General features: G+C 41.9%; 1 protein-coding gene across 1 annotated transcript; it reads left to right on the top strand.

The window, feature by feature from the left end:
• The first annotated feature begins 7,894 nt into the window (after positions 1-7,894).
• Positions 7,895-16,171, top strand: f13a1b (coagulation factor XIII, A1 polypeptide b). Its single transcript, XM_072376523.1, has 14 exons — positions 7,895-8,105; positions 9,006-9,194; positions 9,366-9,614; positions 9,699-9,817; positions 9,894-10,001; positions 10,076-10,250; positions 10,808-10,946; positions 13,278-13,381; positions 13,504-13,592; positions 13,731-13,884; positions 14,787-15,062; positions 15,144-15,304; positions 15,397-15,533; positions 15,683-16,171. Exons 1-14 carry the CDS (start codon positions 7,919-7,921, stop codon positions 15,822-15,824), a joined length of 2,229 nt encoding a protein of 742 aa, XP_072232624.1. The 5' UTR covers positions 7,895-7,918; the 3' UTR covers positions 15,825-16,171.
• The last annotated feature ends 2,319 nt before the right edge of the window (positions 16,172-18,490 follow it).

Raw genomic sequence — 18,490 nt, 5'->3', positions numbered from 1 at the left:
TGGAAAAGAAAAACATGATTGTAAAGAGTGAATGCCGACAGCAGGCCTCATAGTAAAGTAGTAGCATTGGACTGATTAGCATTGGAGTACTAAGAGCAACAATCAAGGAATAGCAAATAGAGTAATGTGGTAATACAATATAACTGTAATAACAACAATATAATATCATGAAAGATGTTTGAAGAATGGGTGGTTAATACAGATCTTAATATGGTCGCGTTTTTACATCTATATTTTGTAATAATTTGCAAGGTTATGTAACTGTAGCCTACAAGCTAACTATTAGCTTGCAAATTACAGCTAGTTACAACATCTCCTAAAGCCCCTCCATTTAGTCAGAATCCTGCTTAAACTTAAACTTTGGCATTTTGGTCACCATTTTACTCAATTTTACAACATTTTGTTTGCTAAAAAGGTGATTAAAGAGGAAATTAAAGTCCTGAGGAAATACCTAGCTAGGCTACCTCAGCTAGCAAAACTGCTAGCTTAGTTCAGGCTCACGCAACTTGAAATGTTTTGTGACCACTAGCTTAGATTTTGAACATTTAGACAAACTAATTTTGTTTGTTTAAATGTCCCCTGCCTCTAAAAGATCAGTTTGAATCAAGAATCAATGCCTCAGAACACAGTAAACAAATAATTTTAAAGTTGTAAAGAAGTCGTCAAGCATGAACAAATGAAGTCATCCCTCACTGGTTCTTTATATGTTTCTAAAAGACTGAAAATGTCCCTTATTGTGTTACTGCAAATAAGCATGTGCACAGTCCCATGACCCACTGATAAAGACAGTGACACCACTCCTGAGATGCACATTGTATGTATCATAGAGAAAAAAGCCATATAGAGAGTGAATCTAGTTTGAATGTTTGTGTGAAGAAAAAAACGTATTGCTTGGATGATACGGTCAAGTTCGGTCACTGGAGAGTATGCTATGCTTTGTTTTTGGATAAACTGTGTACTTTTGAGAGTTATTCAGCATAAAACAAGAACTTACTCAGGGGTAGGAGGGTTGGCAGCAGCTTAAAAACATACACCCAGAACTCTTCTTTTATCCAGGATATCTCTCAATTTACGTTACATTTATTTAGCAAACACACAAGTAAGGAGCACATTGGTGGGCAATGCAATGCTTTGAAATGTAGACTGGATATCACCCAGTGACCTTACAACTGAAGGATGAGCACTTTACTTCCTGTGAAATAGGAATGTACTTATGATACAGAACTGTGGTGTCAAATGGTTACATAAATCTCTTGATACTGGGCTAAAAGACTAAAAAGGTGCTGCATCAATGTTAATTAGTCATAATTAGATTCACTGAAATCAGATTAGTTACTTTTAAAGTCAGCAATCTTGTAAATTAGCAAGCAACTTTTCAAAGCTACATTTTTTAACACTGGAGACAGAAAAAAGGCTTCAGGCTTTAATTATAAAGAAAAGAACTGAAACCCCTTCTGCTCCTGTCACTGTGGCTTTCAGCATCTGAGAAGGGAATTACCACGATACCCATATTAAGTCCCGTAAATGCTGAAAGTTAAGTTTTGCACAACAAAAGCCACAAAGGTAATTAACATCTTTCACACAAACTGTCTCTCGTGAAGCAGATGGATTCCCATTTTCTAAGGCTGTCTGTTAGTGGCTGAGACACTCGGCGTCCTTTACTGCACCGTACAGGTGAGATTAGGTGTGACGACCATTAACACGGGCAGCTCTGCTTCACTGTGACTGGTTCAGTGTCCATTTGGCTGGTTTGATTGCTAGGTTTTTAAAGTTCTTGCCATTTTCCAAACTGTTCCTATTGGGACTTTCCAGATGTTTTTCAGGCTTCTTACAGTTGTTTTTGTGCCTCAACCAATCACAGTTATAACAGCTGTATTTTTCTGGGCTAATTTAGCAGATGTCTCTGTGTTATCTTAAGGGTTTAAGTCATTTGACTTAGACTATTTGTTGCATAGCATGCTCTTTATTAGGAACAAAAAGCCGTAACCCCTAAAGAAAAAAACAACCAGTGATGGATAGATATGCCATCATAAACCACACCACCATCTAAAATAAATGAACACACAGCACACCGACCACACCTGTGACTGAGAGGTGAAGCCCTAAACCGAGCAGCGCTTGAATCAGCAAATAAACACGCTGAAATAGACACTATAAATAAAGTCACTGCCGTGTGTGTGAACTAACAATAAACTGCTGAAAACAGGGAACAAGGTAAATAAGATACATCTACATCACTGTACTCATACGTGAATCTATTTCACAACATTGTTTGGTGGAACCTAAAATAAGATTTAGCTGTAAAAATAAAAGATGTATAAATAGATACGTCTGTGTACCTTCATCCTATGTGCAACTGACCCGTTTTGACTCATATTTGTGGGCCTGAAACTGGCCCAAAGTGCCCGAGAGCCTCTGGTTTCCTGCCCTGCACCCCACTGTTTTTCTGTTGTGACCTTTCATGGCATCTTTGTGACCTCTTCAACATGACAACAACGTGTTTTTATGTGTTGTTACATCCCACAACTGCAGGGGGAGCCAAAGAGGAAAAGAAAACGCCAAAATTCTCTCATCTTTACGCCTGAAGGCAGCAGGAAACAGTTGTTGCATATATTTATGTCCACTTTGCCTTAAAGTAGATGGCAGGTATGGAGACCATATAATGGCATTCTTCCATTCTTAGAGTTGTTCCAGTTTAGTCTTTGAATTGAGTCAAAATGTTGATCTATTTCATAATGTTTTACTATATTTTATTATACGAAATATGTTGTTTTGAGCTTCTATTTAATGAAGGGAGCATATCTAAAGTATTTTCCTGAATGTCATGTTTTTTTGTTGTTGAAACAATTGAAATAATGTTGAATAAGTTCTGGTACAGAAGCCTTCATGGTGGGAAGAGTTAAGATTTCAGATGTGCTCAATTCTGTCCAAAAATACCTTTAAACAGACACTCAGTCAAGGATTAAATCTGTCTGAGCCTCGTCCAGCTGTGGGTTGTACAGAGATGGTACATTCCACATCCTGCCACCAAATTTTACTGACACCCACAGGAGTAACACACACACACACCCCTTCCTTGCCCCTGTCGGGTTTATAAACGGAGGCTGAAGACTCCTGGACGGACGGAGCAGCAGCAGCAGCAGCTTCTCTTCACAGCTCCAGCTGAGGTGCCTCCAACATTCAGTTGCTTCACAAACACAAAGGCTGACCGGTGAGTAAAAGCTCTTTGGTGCAACAGTAACTGATATGCTTACAGCTTCCAGATGTGGGATGCACATGTGTCGTTTCTAAACTTCTGTGAGTCAGAGTAACTCCAGCAGAGCTTGTTGTCGGCCTCAATGCGCCACATTGTCCTTTAAATTACTTCTACGATGCATTTTTCACACTTTTTAGTTAAATATTTGCATTTCATATCAAGTCACGCCTCTTAAAGGTTGTTATAACCTGAGAGCTATAAGTTGTTACAGCAGCAGTGGGGCAAATGTTTCGGGGGTAATTAGCATATTTACAGTTTTTTATACCATAATATGTGTTTAATCCCTAATTCACAGCAGAAGCTGCACAGTTAAAGTGGAAGAGCACCATTTATTTTTCCTTTAAAATGATTATTATACATAATTAATCACTTAATCATCGTTTTTAGTGAGTGAGGGACAGGATGGTTCAGAGGGTTTTAGATTATCTGCATTTCTTTTTGTCTGGATTCTTCTTTCTAATGCTACTTTAAGCGGTTTTGTTGGAAACTGTGATTTTTTTGGGTGTGTAAGTTACTACTTAAGCATATCTGGGGGGGGGGGGGGGGGGGGGGGGGGGAGGAGAGACCTTGAAAAGATTGTGTAGGAATTTGAGCCTTTCCTTTACTTGACCTAATACAACCAAAATCTGTTCAAGATGTTGCGTCTTTTAGAAATAACGTTTAATAGAACATCAAATATAGCTAAATATAGTTTTGAATGTAAATGGTCAGTTTTACTTTAAACAGAGCATGAAAAGAGGCAAAAATAATCAAATAATTCAAGCATGTGGCATGAAAGGTGATAATAGTGGCATTTATAAAATTAAGTCAAATATTTGTCATTAAAAAAAAATCACAGTTAAACAAACATCAATCGTCTGATTCCAGCTTCTGAAATGTGAGTTTTTTCTTAGTCTATTAGAACAGACTAAGAAAATAGATTCAGATTTATTCTAAAATGGTAAAATAAGTAGATTTAGTAGGTTTATACTGCAGAATAAATGGGTAAGTTTGGGTTCTTTTTGTGCTGATAGCACAAAGCACAGCTGTCTGAGACCGAGCATCTCCGCTAAGAATGAAAAATGATGGATCCAGATCAAGATTCAGGTCATTATCGGACGTTCACTGCTTCAAAAGTTTGGCCAGATCTTTGGCAAACAGGATCCAATCGTCTGAGTAACGCTGCCAACAGGCTGAGGGACAAACAAACGACACACCAGCGATCAGGGAAATTAAAGAGTTTTATTTCCATTCAACCAAAATAATGTAGATACTGTTAATGAGTCCATAAAGGTGCAAAGAAAAACCCAAATGGACGTAAACAAAGACCATCAGTGTGCTCCATGTGACTCATTAAAACCAACGAACATGAAACAGCTAAAATTACATCAACACACATGGGGCCCATTTTAAAGCTGTTTCCAGCAGGCAGAGCGGGCCAGAGGGGCATGAAGCCATGTGCCAAAAGGCTGACTTAACCTTTAAATACACAGCAGCTGTTTTCATTCGATGCCCGGGGGGTGCACAGCACGCCCACCTGGTGGCACAAACACCTGGCTGAGAGTGAGGGTGTTGCATAATGGGGGTGTGGCGAGGAGAGGAGCTTGGGGTGGCGTTTGGCTGCATGAGTCACCACTCAGCACAGTGAGAGCTCTGTTTTCCCAACTACCAGCACCACAGATAGCCTCTGTGGGATGACTCGAAATGGCAGACCAACATCTTAAGTCTGGGAATAACTTGCATGAGTCATTATTTAGTAAATAAAATCAGAATTTTATCAAGACGAGTAAACAAATATTTGTTTGATGGCTTCGACTAGTCTTACTTTGGATAGAAACAAAGGTGCTGACTGATCCGAGACACTTCTGGCTTAAATGATAATGTATTTGTTGTCACATGTCGCCTTTTTAGCTACCGGCAACCTTTAGCGCTCAAAGAGGCCATTTGGACCCGGTTTCCATGGAAACGAAAACAACGGGAGCCGCGTTTTGACATCTGAATGAAGATATTGTTGTTGTTTTTTTACTTTTACGCTTTGTACAAACACCTATAATATGTTGCTTACGAAATCCATGAAGTGCTACATTGAAATTCAACATTTTCAACTCTTAAAAAAAAATAATAATAAAAAACACGCCCAGTTGAAGGTCTCTTTCTCACCTGCAGGCATACTGCTAAGCCAGTCTCGTCGGAGGTAAATGCAAATGAATCATCATTAAATGTTCTATTTTCTTCAGGTGTTTTTCTTTTCTTACATTTCTCCATACTTGACCTACCTGGGGTTGAAAGTGTCGATAAATTCACAGCGTTTTGGCGGATTTATACCGGCTTTCGGTGAGTGTGACGCATATTTTGAGCGACGAAAAATAATAAAAATGATAAATATAATTTCATTTCAATATTTCAAGATCACAACAATCTTCCAATTTAGAACTACAATTAATAAACACGAACTAACTTAAATAAAATACACTTCAATTGGATACTTTTTCATGCTTGCCGACCCGTCCCACCATGGGTCTATTTTCTCCACGATCATATGAACATGCACTTGAAATCTCCGATGCACGTGTCATCTACGCAGCTTCCAAAAATCTTTTGAAAATTAGTTTGAGCTCAAAGCCTAAACAAGTAGTTTAGGCAAGTAAAAATCAGTGAAAATTCACTCTATGAGGAAGGTTTCAGACTTCAAACCCAGAGCTGGGCTCATCTTGTCCGATGGGCTCTGTGTCAGTGTCTAAAATGTTTCAGAAACGTCTTACAGCGTGTGGTGGTTTAGTTTGGAGGACGTAATGAAAATGAAGCTGTTATTCTTCTGTTTGTTTTAATAACCACACATATATTGCTTTGCCCAGTATCTTGCAGATTTACAATTGTAATCTCTGAGAATGCAAAATGTCTCTGTGGGCTCCAACCACCAACCTTTTAATTAACAACAAATGTCCCTGACAGAACATGTGATCTTAGTGTGGAGGTGGGAGTGGTCCAAACACAATAAGCTGCAATAACCGCAGTGTTTCAACATGCATTCAGAACTTTCTCTGTGCCTCCAATATGTAAATATATGATTATATTTGAAGCTTTAGCAGGGCTGACCTGGCATTTGTTCCACAGCAAGATGCTGCAGCTTCACAAAAAAGGCTGAAAAGGTGTAGAAATGACAACACTGTCTGGGCTCAGAAGCTGCTACATGTTGGGCTGAGGCTGGACTCAAGATGTCATCTGGTGCTTCATTTTATTCAGGCTCACCGGTAAAAAAAGAGGGAAAACTAAGGCAGTTAACTACAAAAATCTGCTAAAACTAATCACGTCACATAATTTAACGCCGGGCCCTTAGCTGTAGGGCTGAGATCTTTCCAGGCCCAAACTGCACACCTCTGTCTCCAGGAGCTGCTACTCCAGGCTTTTTACTGGACCCCCTCCTTGTAGGAGGGTCGTTCATGTCCCACAAACACATTTATACCTTCAAATATTTGCATGAATAGAAATTAACCGGGTAAAGATATGACCTGCATGTGTGATGAATTTCATGCTGATGTTTGTTCTCTGCTTTAAAGCAACAGAAGACGGTTTGGTTGAATGGAAAGATGGAAAAACTGTCACTGTAAATAAGACGATTATCCTTTAAGACATTAAGGGTGGACCCCCCTCTTCGGTCACCACACTGCTTAAAAACCTGAGAGCATCTTACATCTGTACACTTGTTGGACTGATTTTGATCACTTTTAATCTGTGTTGATCATCTCTGCATCATCCTATAAAGTAACTTTAACTGTAAAGTGTTTTAAAAAAGGAGAGTGATGTCGAATAAAAGCAGAACTTTACACTGTAGTTCAGTAGAATTAAAAAAAAAAAAAAAGACCCAGTTATTTCCATCCTATAAAGCAGTGTTTCTCTATTCCGGTCCTCATGACCCACTGCCCTGCATGTTTTAGATGTTTCCCTCCTCCACCACACCTGATTCAAATGATCAGCTCGTCATTAAGCTCTGCAGTGGCCCGATAAGGAGCCATTCATTTAAATCAGGTGTGGTGGAGGAGGGAAACATCAAAAACATGCAGGGCGGTGGGTCCTGAGGACCGGAATAGAGAAACACTGCTATAAAGTAACTTTAACTGTAAAGTGCTTTAAAAAAGGAGAGTGATGTCGAATAAAAGCAGAACTTTACACTGTAGTTCAGTAGAATTAAAAAAAAAAAAAAGAGTTATTTCCATCCACATGAATATCTAAACACACTTCTCTAATACAGCCTTTGGTATCAGTGGTACTGGGACTAATAACAAGTGATGTTGAGTTTGTCTCTTTGCATCTGTTAAACAGACCCGATGTTTCTGCAGTGGCACACAGCGTAACTCTGCTATAGATTAGTCATGATTAATGCTCCATGTTGAAACTCGTCACTCTCTAACGGCAAAACACACAATAATTAAAGAGCGAAAACAAATCACCAAACTCTAAGAAGGTCTTTCTTTATGGCAGGAAGGGGAGTGGCGGGAAATTCGCCTCCAGCAGCAACTACAAACACACATGGTCACCACTGGTGACACCAAAGCGCTTGAGGCTGCCCTTCTTTACGTAAAGAAACGCATCAAAATCAAAACTTTTCAGCAGATGTCGGGGGTTAATATTGCTCTCTGACCTCTCTCCTCTCCCAGTTTTACACCAAGCTGAACTATCACCACCATGTCTGAACAAGGAGCCCTGGCGACCCCTTCTCCTGCCCCCCCTCCTCCCATTGGACGACCTCCCAAGGTGAGCAACCGCGGCCGTGCCTCAGGCCCGGTAGACAGCTCCAACGCCGAATCAACGGACGTCCCTGAGATAGAGTACTTTGGAGCACCCGGGCCGAGAGGATACCCTCCTATGACAGGTGAGGGCAGTTTGTGAATCCAGTGCATCGTACTGAGAGAATGTGATGTGAAAGGTTTCGTTCTTCAGAGGACAGACTGACTCAGAGAAGATAAAGTCCTTTTCCTGTCAGTGACACCGTTTCCAGGAGTTTTTTTGCGCCTGACTGACACTTGAAGGACGCCCAAACTGGATAAATTCTGCTGACTTCCTGCAGCGTGTCGCCACAGTGAGAGATAATCAGATGTGACAGGAATTCATGAACACACTGACTGGAATTTCATCTGCAGGCAACCGCAAACGAATGCTTGAGTGATCTCTCACACCACTGATGTGTTGATACGAGTGGAGCGATTCCCAAGCTGTGTTTCCAAAAGATAGGGCCGAAACCCTCAAATATTTCACTTCATTTAATTGTTTAGTGGAAATTGACCCAGAATTTGTGGGCATAAGTGAGCAAAGGAGGAGGTTTCCATGTAGGAGAGTAAAACTGGGCTTAATTCGTTATTGGATTACTTAAAAAGCAGAAAACATCTGGATTTAAATGAGCTTTATCACATTTTTTCCTCTCTGAAGGATGGAGCTCATACATTTTTAAAGCTTCCAACTCATCTGTGGTGCAGAGGAAAAGTGACAAAAGAGCTACAACATCTGGTGATATTATTACTGCATTCAGTTAGCATTTCATCCAAATAACTTACAAGTGAGGAACATATCAGGGGTGCAATGTGGAGAAGTTTAGGATCAAACCAGCAACTTTCCAATGAAAGAACAACCATGAGCTCCAGCTGATGCTGAGATGAGAAAAACCCAGCTCTCCATCTTTGGCTCACACTGAAACCACCCACTGGAGGCTCTCTCTGGGAATCAGTCTCTAGGTTTGGAGACTTTTTGCTCTGTTCATCTCTGTTTCTGTCTTCAGATTATCTGGACATCTGGGATGTGGACATGATAAAGAGGCCCGACGAAAGCAACAAGCTGGAGCACCACACCACGCTGTACCAATCTGACTATCTCATCGTACGGAGAGGACAAGAGTTCCAGGTCAAGATCACCTTCAACCGTCCCTACAAACCCCACGAGGACAAGTTCGCTGTGGAGTTTGCCATTGGTGAGATGATAATACAATACGATGCATAATCCAGTCCAGCAGAAAGCCTCTTACAGCTGGTGGCGTTCAATCTATTATTCTGTGTCTTTATCAAACGTTCCATATATTCTGACAGTATCATTGCTATTCGACTGATTTACATTAACCAGCTGATGTTTCCTGTTCGCTCAGGCTCCAGCCCTCAGTTCAGCAAAGGCACCTACGCTGCCGTCTTCCCCCAAAGGGAGCGTCAGAGCACCTGGAACGGCCGCATCACCGAGAGCTCTGAGAACGTGATCACCATGGGCATCACCCCCGCGGCGGACTGCATCGTGGGGAAATATCACATGTACGTGGCCGTGCTGACGCCTTTCGGCATCCGCAGGACCAGGCGGGACGCCAACCGGGATCTTTACATCCTCTTCAATCCCTGGGTGGAAGGTTGGGTTCGAGCTCACCAAGGACAGGTTTTGTTCGTGTTTTTTTAGAGGCTTTTTAAAAGTTGGGCTTGTTTTCTGCCCCCAGCTGATGCCGTGTTTCTGGATGATGACACAGAGCGGGAGGAGTGTGTGATGAACGAGGTCGGCATCATCTATCACGGCTCCTACGACGACGTCGCCGAGAGAAACTGGAACTACGGACAGGTGGGAAACAGCCGAGTTCTTTCAAGGCTTTTTTAGGGCTTAAGTCTCGTGAGGAAACAGTTTTTCTTTTTCCCAGTTCAACTATGGAGTCCTGGATGCGTGTCTCTACATCATGGACCGGTGTGAGATGCCCATCACCAACAGAGGAGACCCCATCAAGGTGACCAGAAAGGCCTCAGCTATGGTGAGTTAAAAAAACAACTGCTGTGTGTAATCAGACCCCAAAAAGTACCTCAAATCTGGCCTTTTTCTGTCCAGCTCAACTCCCGTGATGATGACGGCGTGTTGGTGGGGAACTGGACTGGCGACTACACGTATGGCGTGGCGCCCACTTCCTGGACCGGCAGCACAGACATTCTGCTCAGCTATGCCTCCAGCAAGATGCCCGTCTGCTACGCTCAGTGTTGGGTCTACGCCGCCGTCTTCAACTCCTGTGAGATCTCCATTTTAGTTTTTTTACATCAGACCTGAGCGGAAAAGGCCACATGATGCGATATTATGACGTCAAAAACTACCTTTTCCAGCAACAGTTAAACTAACTGATTATCTGCCATCTTTGATTAAAGGAGATAGGAAACAGTTCATTCAGACCAGAATTTCCTTGGCTGCACGCATCCTGGTTTTAAACCGAACTGTATTCTAAAAGAATAACTAAAATTGTGTTAAAACCTGCTGATTTTTAACATAAATACTGCACCCCACCACTCTGTTTGATTGTGTACATACGATCAATCATTAATAGCCTTTATCTAAATATAAAAAAACAACATTTTTGCACTTTGCACACATTTTTCATCTTGAGGTTCATGTCGTACTCATTTAAAATGCAACAGATACTGTAAGTAAGTGATAAGCTGTAGAGTTTACTGATTTAAACATAAATCTTGTGTTTCGTCAACATCTGGGTGAGATCTACATGTCTAACACACATTTACCTTTCAACTAAACTAAACTAAAACATGTAACAGACTTCTTTTAAATGTCTTCCAGTCCTGCGATGTCTGGGCATCCCATCCCGGGTCGTCACCAACTTCTACTCGGCTCATGACAACAACGGAAACCTGAAGACCGACATAATCCTGGACGAGAACGGCAGAATCAACCGACAATCCACCAGGGACTCCATCTGGTATCACAACTTTTATTTCTACTCATGGCAGAACTAAATGTATTTGTTGAGCCACGTCACAAAATGGCGACACAGGTGTGACATCCACTCATGTTGTCTCTCTGTGATGATGTTGATGCATGATTAGTGTTAGCCCGATTTTTTCATTGGAAGCTCAAGAACAAGCTGGAGAAATCGTTTATTAAAAAAGTATTTATTAGTGGTCACAAGTAGAGTATATTGCAGCTGGACTCGGAGTGCCAGAGCTCCTGCAGGAAATCCGTCAGGCCGAGCCCCGATATCCGGAAACATTTCATATTTATATTCAGCTTTATCTCACAGAAGTTGTCAGAGTATAATTGGCCAGTTTTGGGTGACATGCTCAGGCCAGCTGCTGTCCTCGTTGTGTTCTTTGGATGTGATAAACTGTTTTAGGCGTGGATCTAATGGACCAGACCTATCTGCCCTAATAGAGATGTTTTTTCTGACCCAGTTGTTTATGTCATTCTAAGGTCTTGGACCATTTAAGGTCATCTGTTGTGCAGTATGAGCAGAGTGGAAAAGTACCAGCTAAGAACAGAGGTTATTTAGGAAAATACAGAATATGAATTTATAATGTCTAAGATCAAAGCCAATTATAACATTAGGGATGGGAATTGTTAAGAATTTAGCAATTCCGGTTCCATTTTTGATTGCTCGTCGATTCGGTTCCTTATCAGTTGGTTGCATTAACTCTTTAATTCCGAGTATGCGGCAACATTTTTATCTATTTTTGCCATTTTACTTTTCCCTGCCTCGATGAAAGGTGTAGCTCCAGGTGTGCGGGAGCCTGCCTCTGATCCTGCCTCAGTCTTGCAGTCCTCATCAAGAAATGTTAATATCAGATGGAAATTATTCATGCGGCATGTCGCAAACATCATTTCAATCAACAGAACCTGGAAGTTTCACGTTACCGGACTGGACGGGTCTCAGGAATGGGGGTCTTTCATTGATAATATTATTAGTATAAGTTTTGTTATTATTAATAACTGCTCTGCTCAGACTCGCGGGACACGTGCCTGTTTCCTGCCGTTTCCATAGCGATAGCCGCGCTGCTGTTGTCATTTTTTTTTAAGTGTGAGAAATACAATTTGTGGCGGGAGTGCGTGACAAAAGACACAAAAGCGTGACTGTCACACTCTATGAGTGAGACTTGAGAGCCCTGCGTTACCTGGGACTTTGAGACGGAAGACGCTGCGCCACAGGCTCCCTGCGAGAGTCGCCGCCATCGCTTAGCAGCAAAGACTTTTCATCCATGCAAATTAACTGCATGCTGTGTGGTCAAATGTTTCAGCATGTTGGCGGTATTTCCCTCCTTTGATGTGGTCACAGCTCTGCACGTGTTGCAACTGGCCCTAATATTGTCCTTTTTGGTGAAATATAACCAAACTTTGGAGCGCTTCTGCTCCGACGCCATATTGGAAACACTCTGAGCCAAAATACGACGCGTGCATATGACGTCATCGCGCAAGTGCGTCAGACGTTAGCGGAACCTATAAACGGGATCGCCAGGAAGGCGGAATAACGAATCCGATTCCCATCCCTATTCATGATAATGTTGTTCACCAGGACAACAAACTGTTAAGTTGCTCACATGAGAATGTGGTAGGGAAAAAACAAGCATCATTCGGTCTTACAGAATCTAATATTCACACATTGCCCTTATGGTAATGTCACGATTTCCAACCCTGTTGACACCACAACGTTTGGAATATGTGGACAAATATACCTGGATGTCCATTCAGATCATTCAACCAAAATAGTTAGATATATTCACACTGTTTGGACCTGCCTGTGGAGTGGCTTCCAGTGATTGTAAGGTTAACACATAAAATCCTATCAGCAGTAAGGTTTCAGTGAGTATTCTTCATTTTAAATCTATTCATGGTCCACTGATGCTGATTCATAAGTCTGGTGTCCACCAACAAGGTCCTTCCTTTTGATACTTGACTGGGAAGACTTGCATGGAGTCTGTTGTGGATATTCATGGCCCCCAGCAGACATTCGCTTGTATTTTTGTAAACTGTAATGTTTTCTTTGAGGTCCAACACTAATCTGTAGCCTGCTGTAAACTGTACTGTGTACTGAGTGTAGTTTCTCCCCCCAGAGGATGATTCTGTTGGCCCAAACGCTCAAGATGTAAAACCCAACCCATATTTAGTCTTTTTAAAGGATTCATTGAACCAAATAAACCCTTTATGGATCAGATTAAGTGTTTGGATGAACAGTTCATCTGTGTTTGCTGGGGTGGAGATAATTATGGAGTAAAAACAGGACTTTGGTCACACTGTCTTTGTTGATATTTAACATCAGGAACTATCACTGCTGGAATGAGTGCTACATGTCCAGACCAGACCTCCCTCAAGGCTTTGGAGGCTGGCAGGTTGTAGATGCAACACCACAGGAGACCAGTGATGGTAAATAATAAGAATATCAACATCTTTATTGTCCAAAGTAACAAGGGGACCATTGGTGTCTGTGTTTTGAGCCCCTTTGAAAGTAATGATAGTTTATTCTCTTTTCTCTGTTTCTTATAAAGGTATGTACAGATGTGGCCCTGCATCAGTCAAAGCCATCAAACATGGACAGATTTGTTTCCAATATGATGCTGCCTTTGTGTTTGCTGAGGTAAGTATCTTCAGTATTAACTTAAAAAAGGCCTGAATTTCCAGAGTTTTCACTGCTCTAAAGCTCGAATGTTCTTTCCTCACATCAGCTGAGGTCGGCTGTGGTTCAGAAGGTCATTTCCTGCCTTTCTTCCCGCAGGTTAACAGCGACGTGGTGTTTTATTCCCAGAATAGAGACGGCACCATGGAGCCGGTCAAAGTCAACCGGACTCATGTCGGCCGCATGGTTTTGACCAAAACTCCAGGAGGGGAGACTCGCCGCGACATAACTGATCAATACAAGTTTCCTGAAGGTCAGTGGCCAAGATGGACGGACAGACAGATAGATAGATGTGTTTATATGTTTCTGTATTTATCAGACGCTTTTATCCAAAGCGACTTACAAATAAAGATATAACAGCTATACCAAAAGCTAACAATAAGCTACATAGAAGGAACCCAGGAGTCCGACTCTGTCAGAGGGGACAGAGTAGAGATAGGGTGCAGGCATAGAAGGAAGTGCAGAAAGATAAAGTGCAGAGATAGAGGGGGTAGGGAAGTACAAGGTAAGTGCTGGGATAGGAGATGCTCTCTGAAGAGCTGGGTTTTCAGGAGCTTCCTGAAGATAGACAGGGACGCCCCTGTTCTGGTAGCGCTCGGTAGGTCATTCCACCATCGTGGGACGACACATGAACAGAGTTTGGATTGTCTTAGGCGTGGTGTAGGAGCTGCTAGACGACAATCCTGGGACCAACGGAGGGACCCAGTTGGGACAGAAGCCTTTGCAAGAGCATTCAAGCAGATGGAGCCGTTCCATTAAGCTCTTTGTAGCTAACATCAGGGACTTGGATCTGATGCGGGCGGCTAAGGGCAGCCAGAGGAGCTCAATGAACAGAGGGGGGACGTGTTCTTTTAGGCTGATCCAAGACCAGACGCACCGCCGCGTTCTGGACCATCTGCAGAGGTTTCACAGCACAGGCTGGAGACCAGTTAGGAAACCAGTTAGGAGACCAGTTAGGAGACCAGTTAGGAGAGCATTGCAGGAGTCTAGGTGGGAGATGACCGTGGCCTGCACCAGGAGCTGGGGGGCATGTTGGGTTAGATATGCTTTGTACAAATAATCTTAAGGAAAAGCTCCTCAACCAGAACTAAAACACAAACACTGATGTTCTTCTATAAAATGGTAAAAATGTGCCCACATTTTGATCTGATTCAGGCACTGCAGAGGAGCGGACAGTCCTGGAAAAAGCTGAGGAGTACGGCTGTAAGCGTGAGAAGTCGAATCCTCCTCCGGCTGACGTGGACCTGATCCTGCCGACTCTGGAGATCAGCGTGGGCAAAGACTTCGAGCTGGATGTGGAGTTTGTAAACCTCAGCGACCAGCAGCGCACGGTGGAGGCCTACGTCAGCGGGAGCATGATGTATTACACAGGAGTGTCGAGTGACGAGTTCCTGTTTTTGACGCCCACTGTCACCATTCAGCCCCAAAAACGTGAGTCATGGGAACTGAAAAGTGAACCCGTTTCGTTTTAAGGTGCTAAGGAAAGACAGGAGCTATGTTTGCATCTTGCAGGTAAAAAGGAGTTGGTGAAGGTTGAGTCGAATGACTACATGAAGCACCTGGTGGAACAGGCGAACCTCCACTTTATTGTTACCGGGAAGATTAAAGAGACCAACCAGATCGTCACTGCGATGCAAGTCGTCACGCTGCACAATCCCAAGCTCACCGTCAAGGTCTGAAATGACTCCTAAATGGTTGGTGTCCACCAGAAAACTCTCTCCATGGAGACTTTGTGATGTTTTTGTGTGTCCTGTGTGCACTTCAGGTGTCTGGCAGAAGCAGAGTGAATGAAGAGATGTTGGCCACTGTGGAGTTTACAAACCCCTTCAGCTTCAGTCTGGAGGGGGTCTACATTCGTATGGAGGGGCCGGGGGTCATGGAGACCAAGTCCAGATATTACAGGTGAGCTTGGCACAAAGAGCAGACACATAGATGATGATTTTCACAGGATGGATCATAAGTTCTAATCTCTAAAAATGACATATATTCAGGTTCATTTGAACATATGAACTTGCATTATGTACATTCAAGTGAACCCCTGCTGCGTTCAGTTTGATCACAGGTGGCTCCTCCCTGATCTGGAGCGAGCTGTTCATCCCGCAGAGGGCTGGCAAAACCCGGGTGTACGCCACCCTGGACTGTCCCGCCCTCAGGCAGGTCCTCGGCCAGGCGTCAGTCACCATCAAGCCATGAGGATCGCCACAAGATCAGCGACACATCATTCAGCTTCAGTTATATTCTCAGCCCAAAGATGGATCTGTAATGTCAGCATGTAGCTGTAGGTTTAGCTTCAGCATCTCTGATAATTATGGTGCTAATTTTAAAATACTGCCCTGGCAATACTTATAAAAATAGCCAGTTTATCCTGATTTATAAGACAGTATTAAGGAGAACAACTGCAAAATAACAAAAATTATTTTAATCATTGTAAGAAGGAGGGGGTCTACTAAAAATTAATTGACAATTTGACCATTTTATTTTAGTTTTAGCACAAAAATTGTTTTAATTTAATGCTTTATTGATCACTATTTGGCCACTAGAGGGCATAAACATCTTCGCTCTTTTCATAGCCAAGCAGGCTCATTATTCCTCTGACAGACTCAAAGTCAAATTATAACAGGTCAGACAAGTTATAAAGGGGAATGAACAGAATCTGGTCTTCTGAACAAGGCTCTTTGCACTTGTGAGACACAGATAGGTGAAGTGCCATAAAAAACAACAATGAGCCAAAAGTCTGCAGAGGACTGGATCAGACACGTTTGATCCCACATTTTCAATATGAATTCCAAAATATAATAATCATTAACTTGGCACTTAAATGATAGATAAGATATATTCCCACATATTAATGGCTTCTTTATAGATTTAAGTGTTTCTTCCACCTCTTCTCATATTTTCTTTGCACGCAAATAAATGAAAATATCAAATAAAAGATTTCCAGCAGACGTTTGTGCCGTGTTTCTTACACTGTGCAGTAATGTGTGTGTATGTGATATTTAAAAGTCCTTCTGCCATTTTATGGATTAAAAACATTGTCTTTGACATGTTCAACAGATCTTATTAAAGCAAATTCAGAGATTTGCACGTGTTAGACAACAGTTGCTTGTTTTACTGAATAACTAAGACTCACTTTAGACTGTTAAACAGTTTCCTGTTTAGGATTATTTTAATGGATCTGAATCATGACTGAGTAGAGTAGTATTTAATGAAAACTCTCACCCTAACCACGGAGGTAGGGTGTAGAAAAGGAGGAGACGAGAGGATGCAGATTCATAATATCCTCAGGCCAAGACAAGAATTCAGACGGTTTAGATTCATTCAGCAGCTGCACCTGCATAGAAGCCACTTTCAGATCCACTTCAGGCTGAGTATAGGAAACATTTTGACAGCCTTTTTGGGTAAGGTTGCACTAAGACAACATTGGAAATGTTTCTGAGGTGAGTGATTTCCTGAGATCTTCCAAATTCCCTCAGATTGGACACACTAAGCTGTATATATGTTTCAACTTCAATGCAAAGCAGAAGGACGACACACTCAACCTCCACAGAACACATGAATGGGTTCAGAACTGGATTGAAACACCCTACATGTCCCATTTAACAGCAACTTTAGCCTAAAAACAGCCATCTATAAGGCAAACCTTCCTACGTTCATGAGGAATCACATTTATGTTGAGTGGACTGAAAAAGTCAAGCTAATGGTCGTGAACTTACTGCAGGAGCAGATGATGATAAAAGCAGCAGCAGAGAACTAAAGTTACAGGAGTAACTACCACCAGTGGATGTTGGATTTGTGCAGATAGTGTTGAGGATCACCACCAACACCCACCTTACTTTTAACCTTGTAGTTTTACACAGGTTTACCAGACACAATGGACACATAAATGGACATATAGCTGCACCAGGCTGACACCCTCCTGCCTCCAGGAAGCCTGCTCATGCCAACTACGTGACTGCAAGTTTCACAGTTTGGGAACATTTTTATTTCAGTTGGAAAGTGACCAGTGTGGGTTTGGTTTGACGCTTTGTTTAAACTGGTTCGAGATCCGAGAAGAGAGCAGCTAATTTTCCTTATGCTTTCAAAATGTTTGGCTGTGTGCATTTTTCAGTGATGTGGCATAAAAACTCTGCTTTATTCAGACCTTAAAGTGTATCCATTTCTTTTTCTTAAATTTTAAAACAAATTTAAAATCCAACATAATTCATTCATTTGTAACCCCAGTCCCATGTAGCTAGGAAATATTGACTGACAAATAATTGGGGTGTTGTAGTACAGTGGGACGGGGCCTGAGTTCGTCTAAAGATGGCGCTACCTGTGATAAATGTGATATAAAATAACTTGGCGGTGCCTCCAATAACGTTTAAGAAGTAACACAAAATTTGGTACTTCCCATTTCAAATAAAAGTTCACTTTAACCTATTTAATATTTATCCAAAAAGTACCACCCTTGTAAGTACAACACAAGATGTAGTTGAAACAACAATAATTATTTATTACAAAGTTACGATTTGGATTTGTAGATTAGTCAAATAGTTCACTGTTGACCTTTAAATGTGCATCGATAACAGTATTCAAAACTCTCATATGCTCTGGAAGATTTGACACAAATAAATGATGAACCCCATGAGAGAATGTGAAATAAAGATAAACAAATTAACTCAAATGTCCACAGCCCAGACTCACACACACATTCACGCGGGGCTATTAAACGTAAAACGTTGCAGGCCTGGTGAAGCTTGTGAGCTGGAGGCCTAAAACGAATGGCCGTTTTATTGGGTTTTAACCAGCATAAACAAAAAGCACGTGCACAGTGTTAATGGTGTACTCACGAGTCCAGCAACAGTCAGAGATTAGGATGG

This window comes from Leuresthes tenuis, unplaced genomic scaffold, assembly GCF_036924035.1.
Source record: "Leuresthes tenuis unplaced genomic scaffold, fLeuTen1.0.hap1 SCAF_22, whole genome shotgun sequence".
NCBI classification, from domain to species: domain Eukaryota; kingdom Metazoa; phylum Chordata; class Actinopteri; order Atheriniformes; family Atherinopsidae; genus Leuresthes; species Leuresthes tenuis.
This window is presented reverse-complemented; position numbering and strand designations above follow the sequence as displayed.

What these genes read in the sequence shown, in the direction of transcription:
- f13a1b (XM_072376523.1), top strand. Translation starts at nt 7,919, where the DNA reads ATGTCTGAACAAGGAGCCCTGGCGACCCCTTCTCCTGCCCCCCCTCCT. An exon ending in AGGATACCCTCCTATGACAG is followed by an intron (nt 8,106 to 9,005) that starts GTGAGGGCAGTT and finishes TTCTGTCTTCAG; the next exon opens with ATTATCTGGACATCTGGGAT. An exon ending in CCAGAAAGGCCTCAGCTATG is followed by an intron (nt 10,002 to 10,075) that starts GTGAGTTAAAAA and finishes TTTTCTGTCCAG; the next exon opens with CTCAACTCCCGTGATGATGA.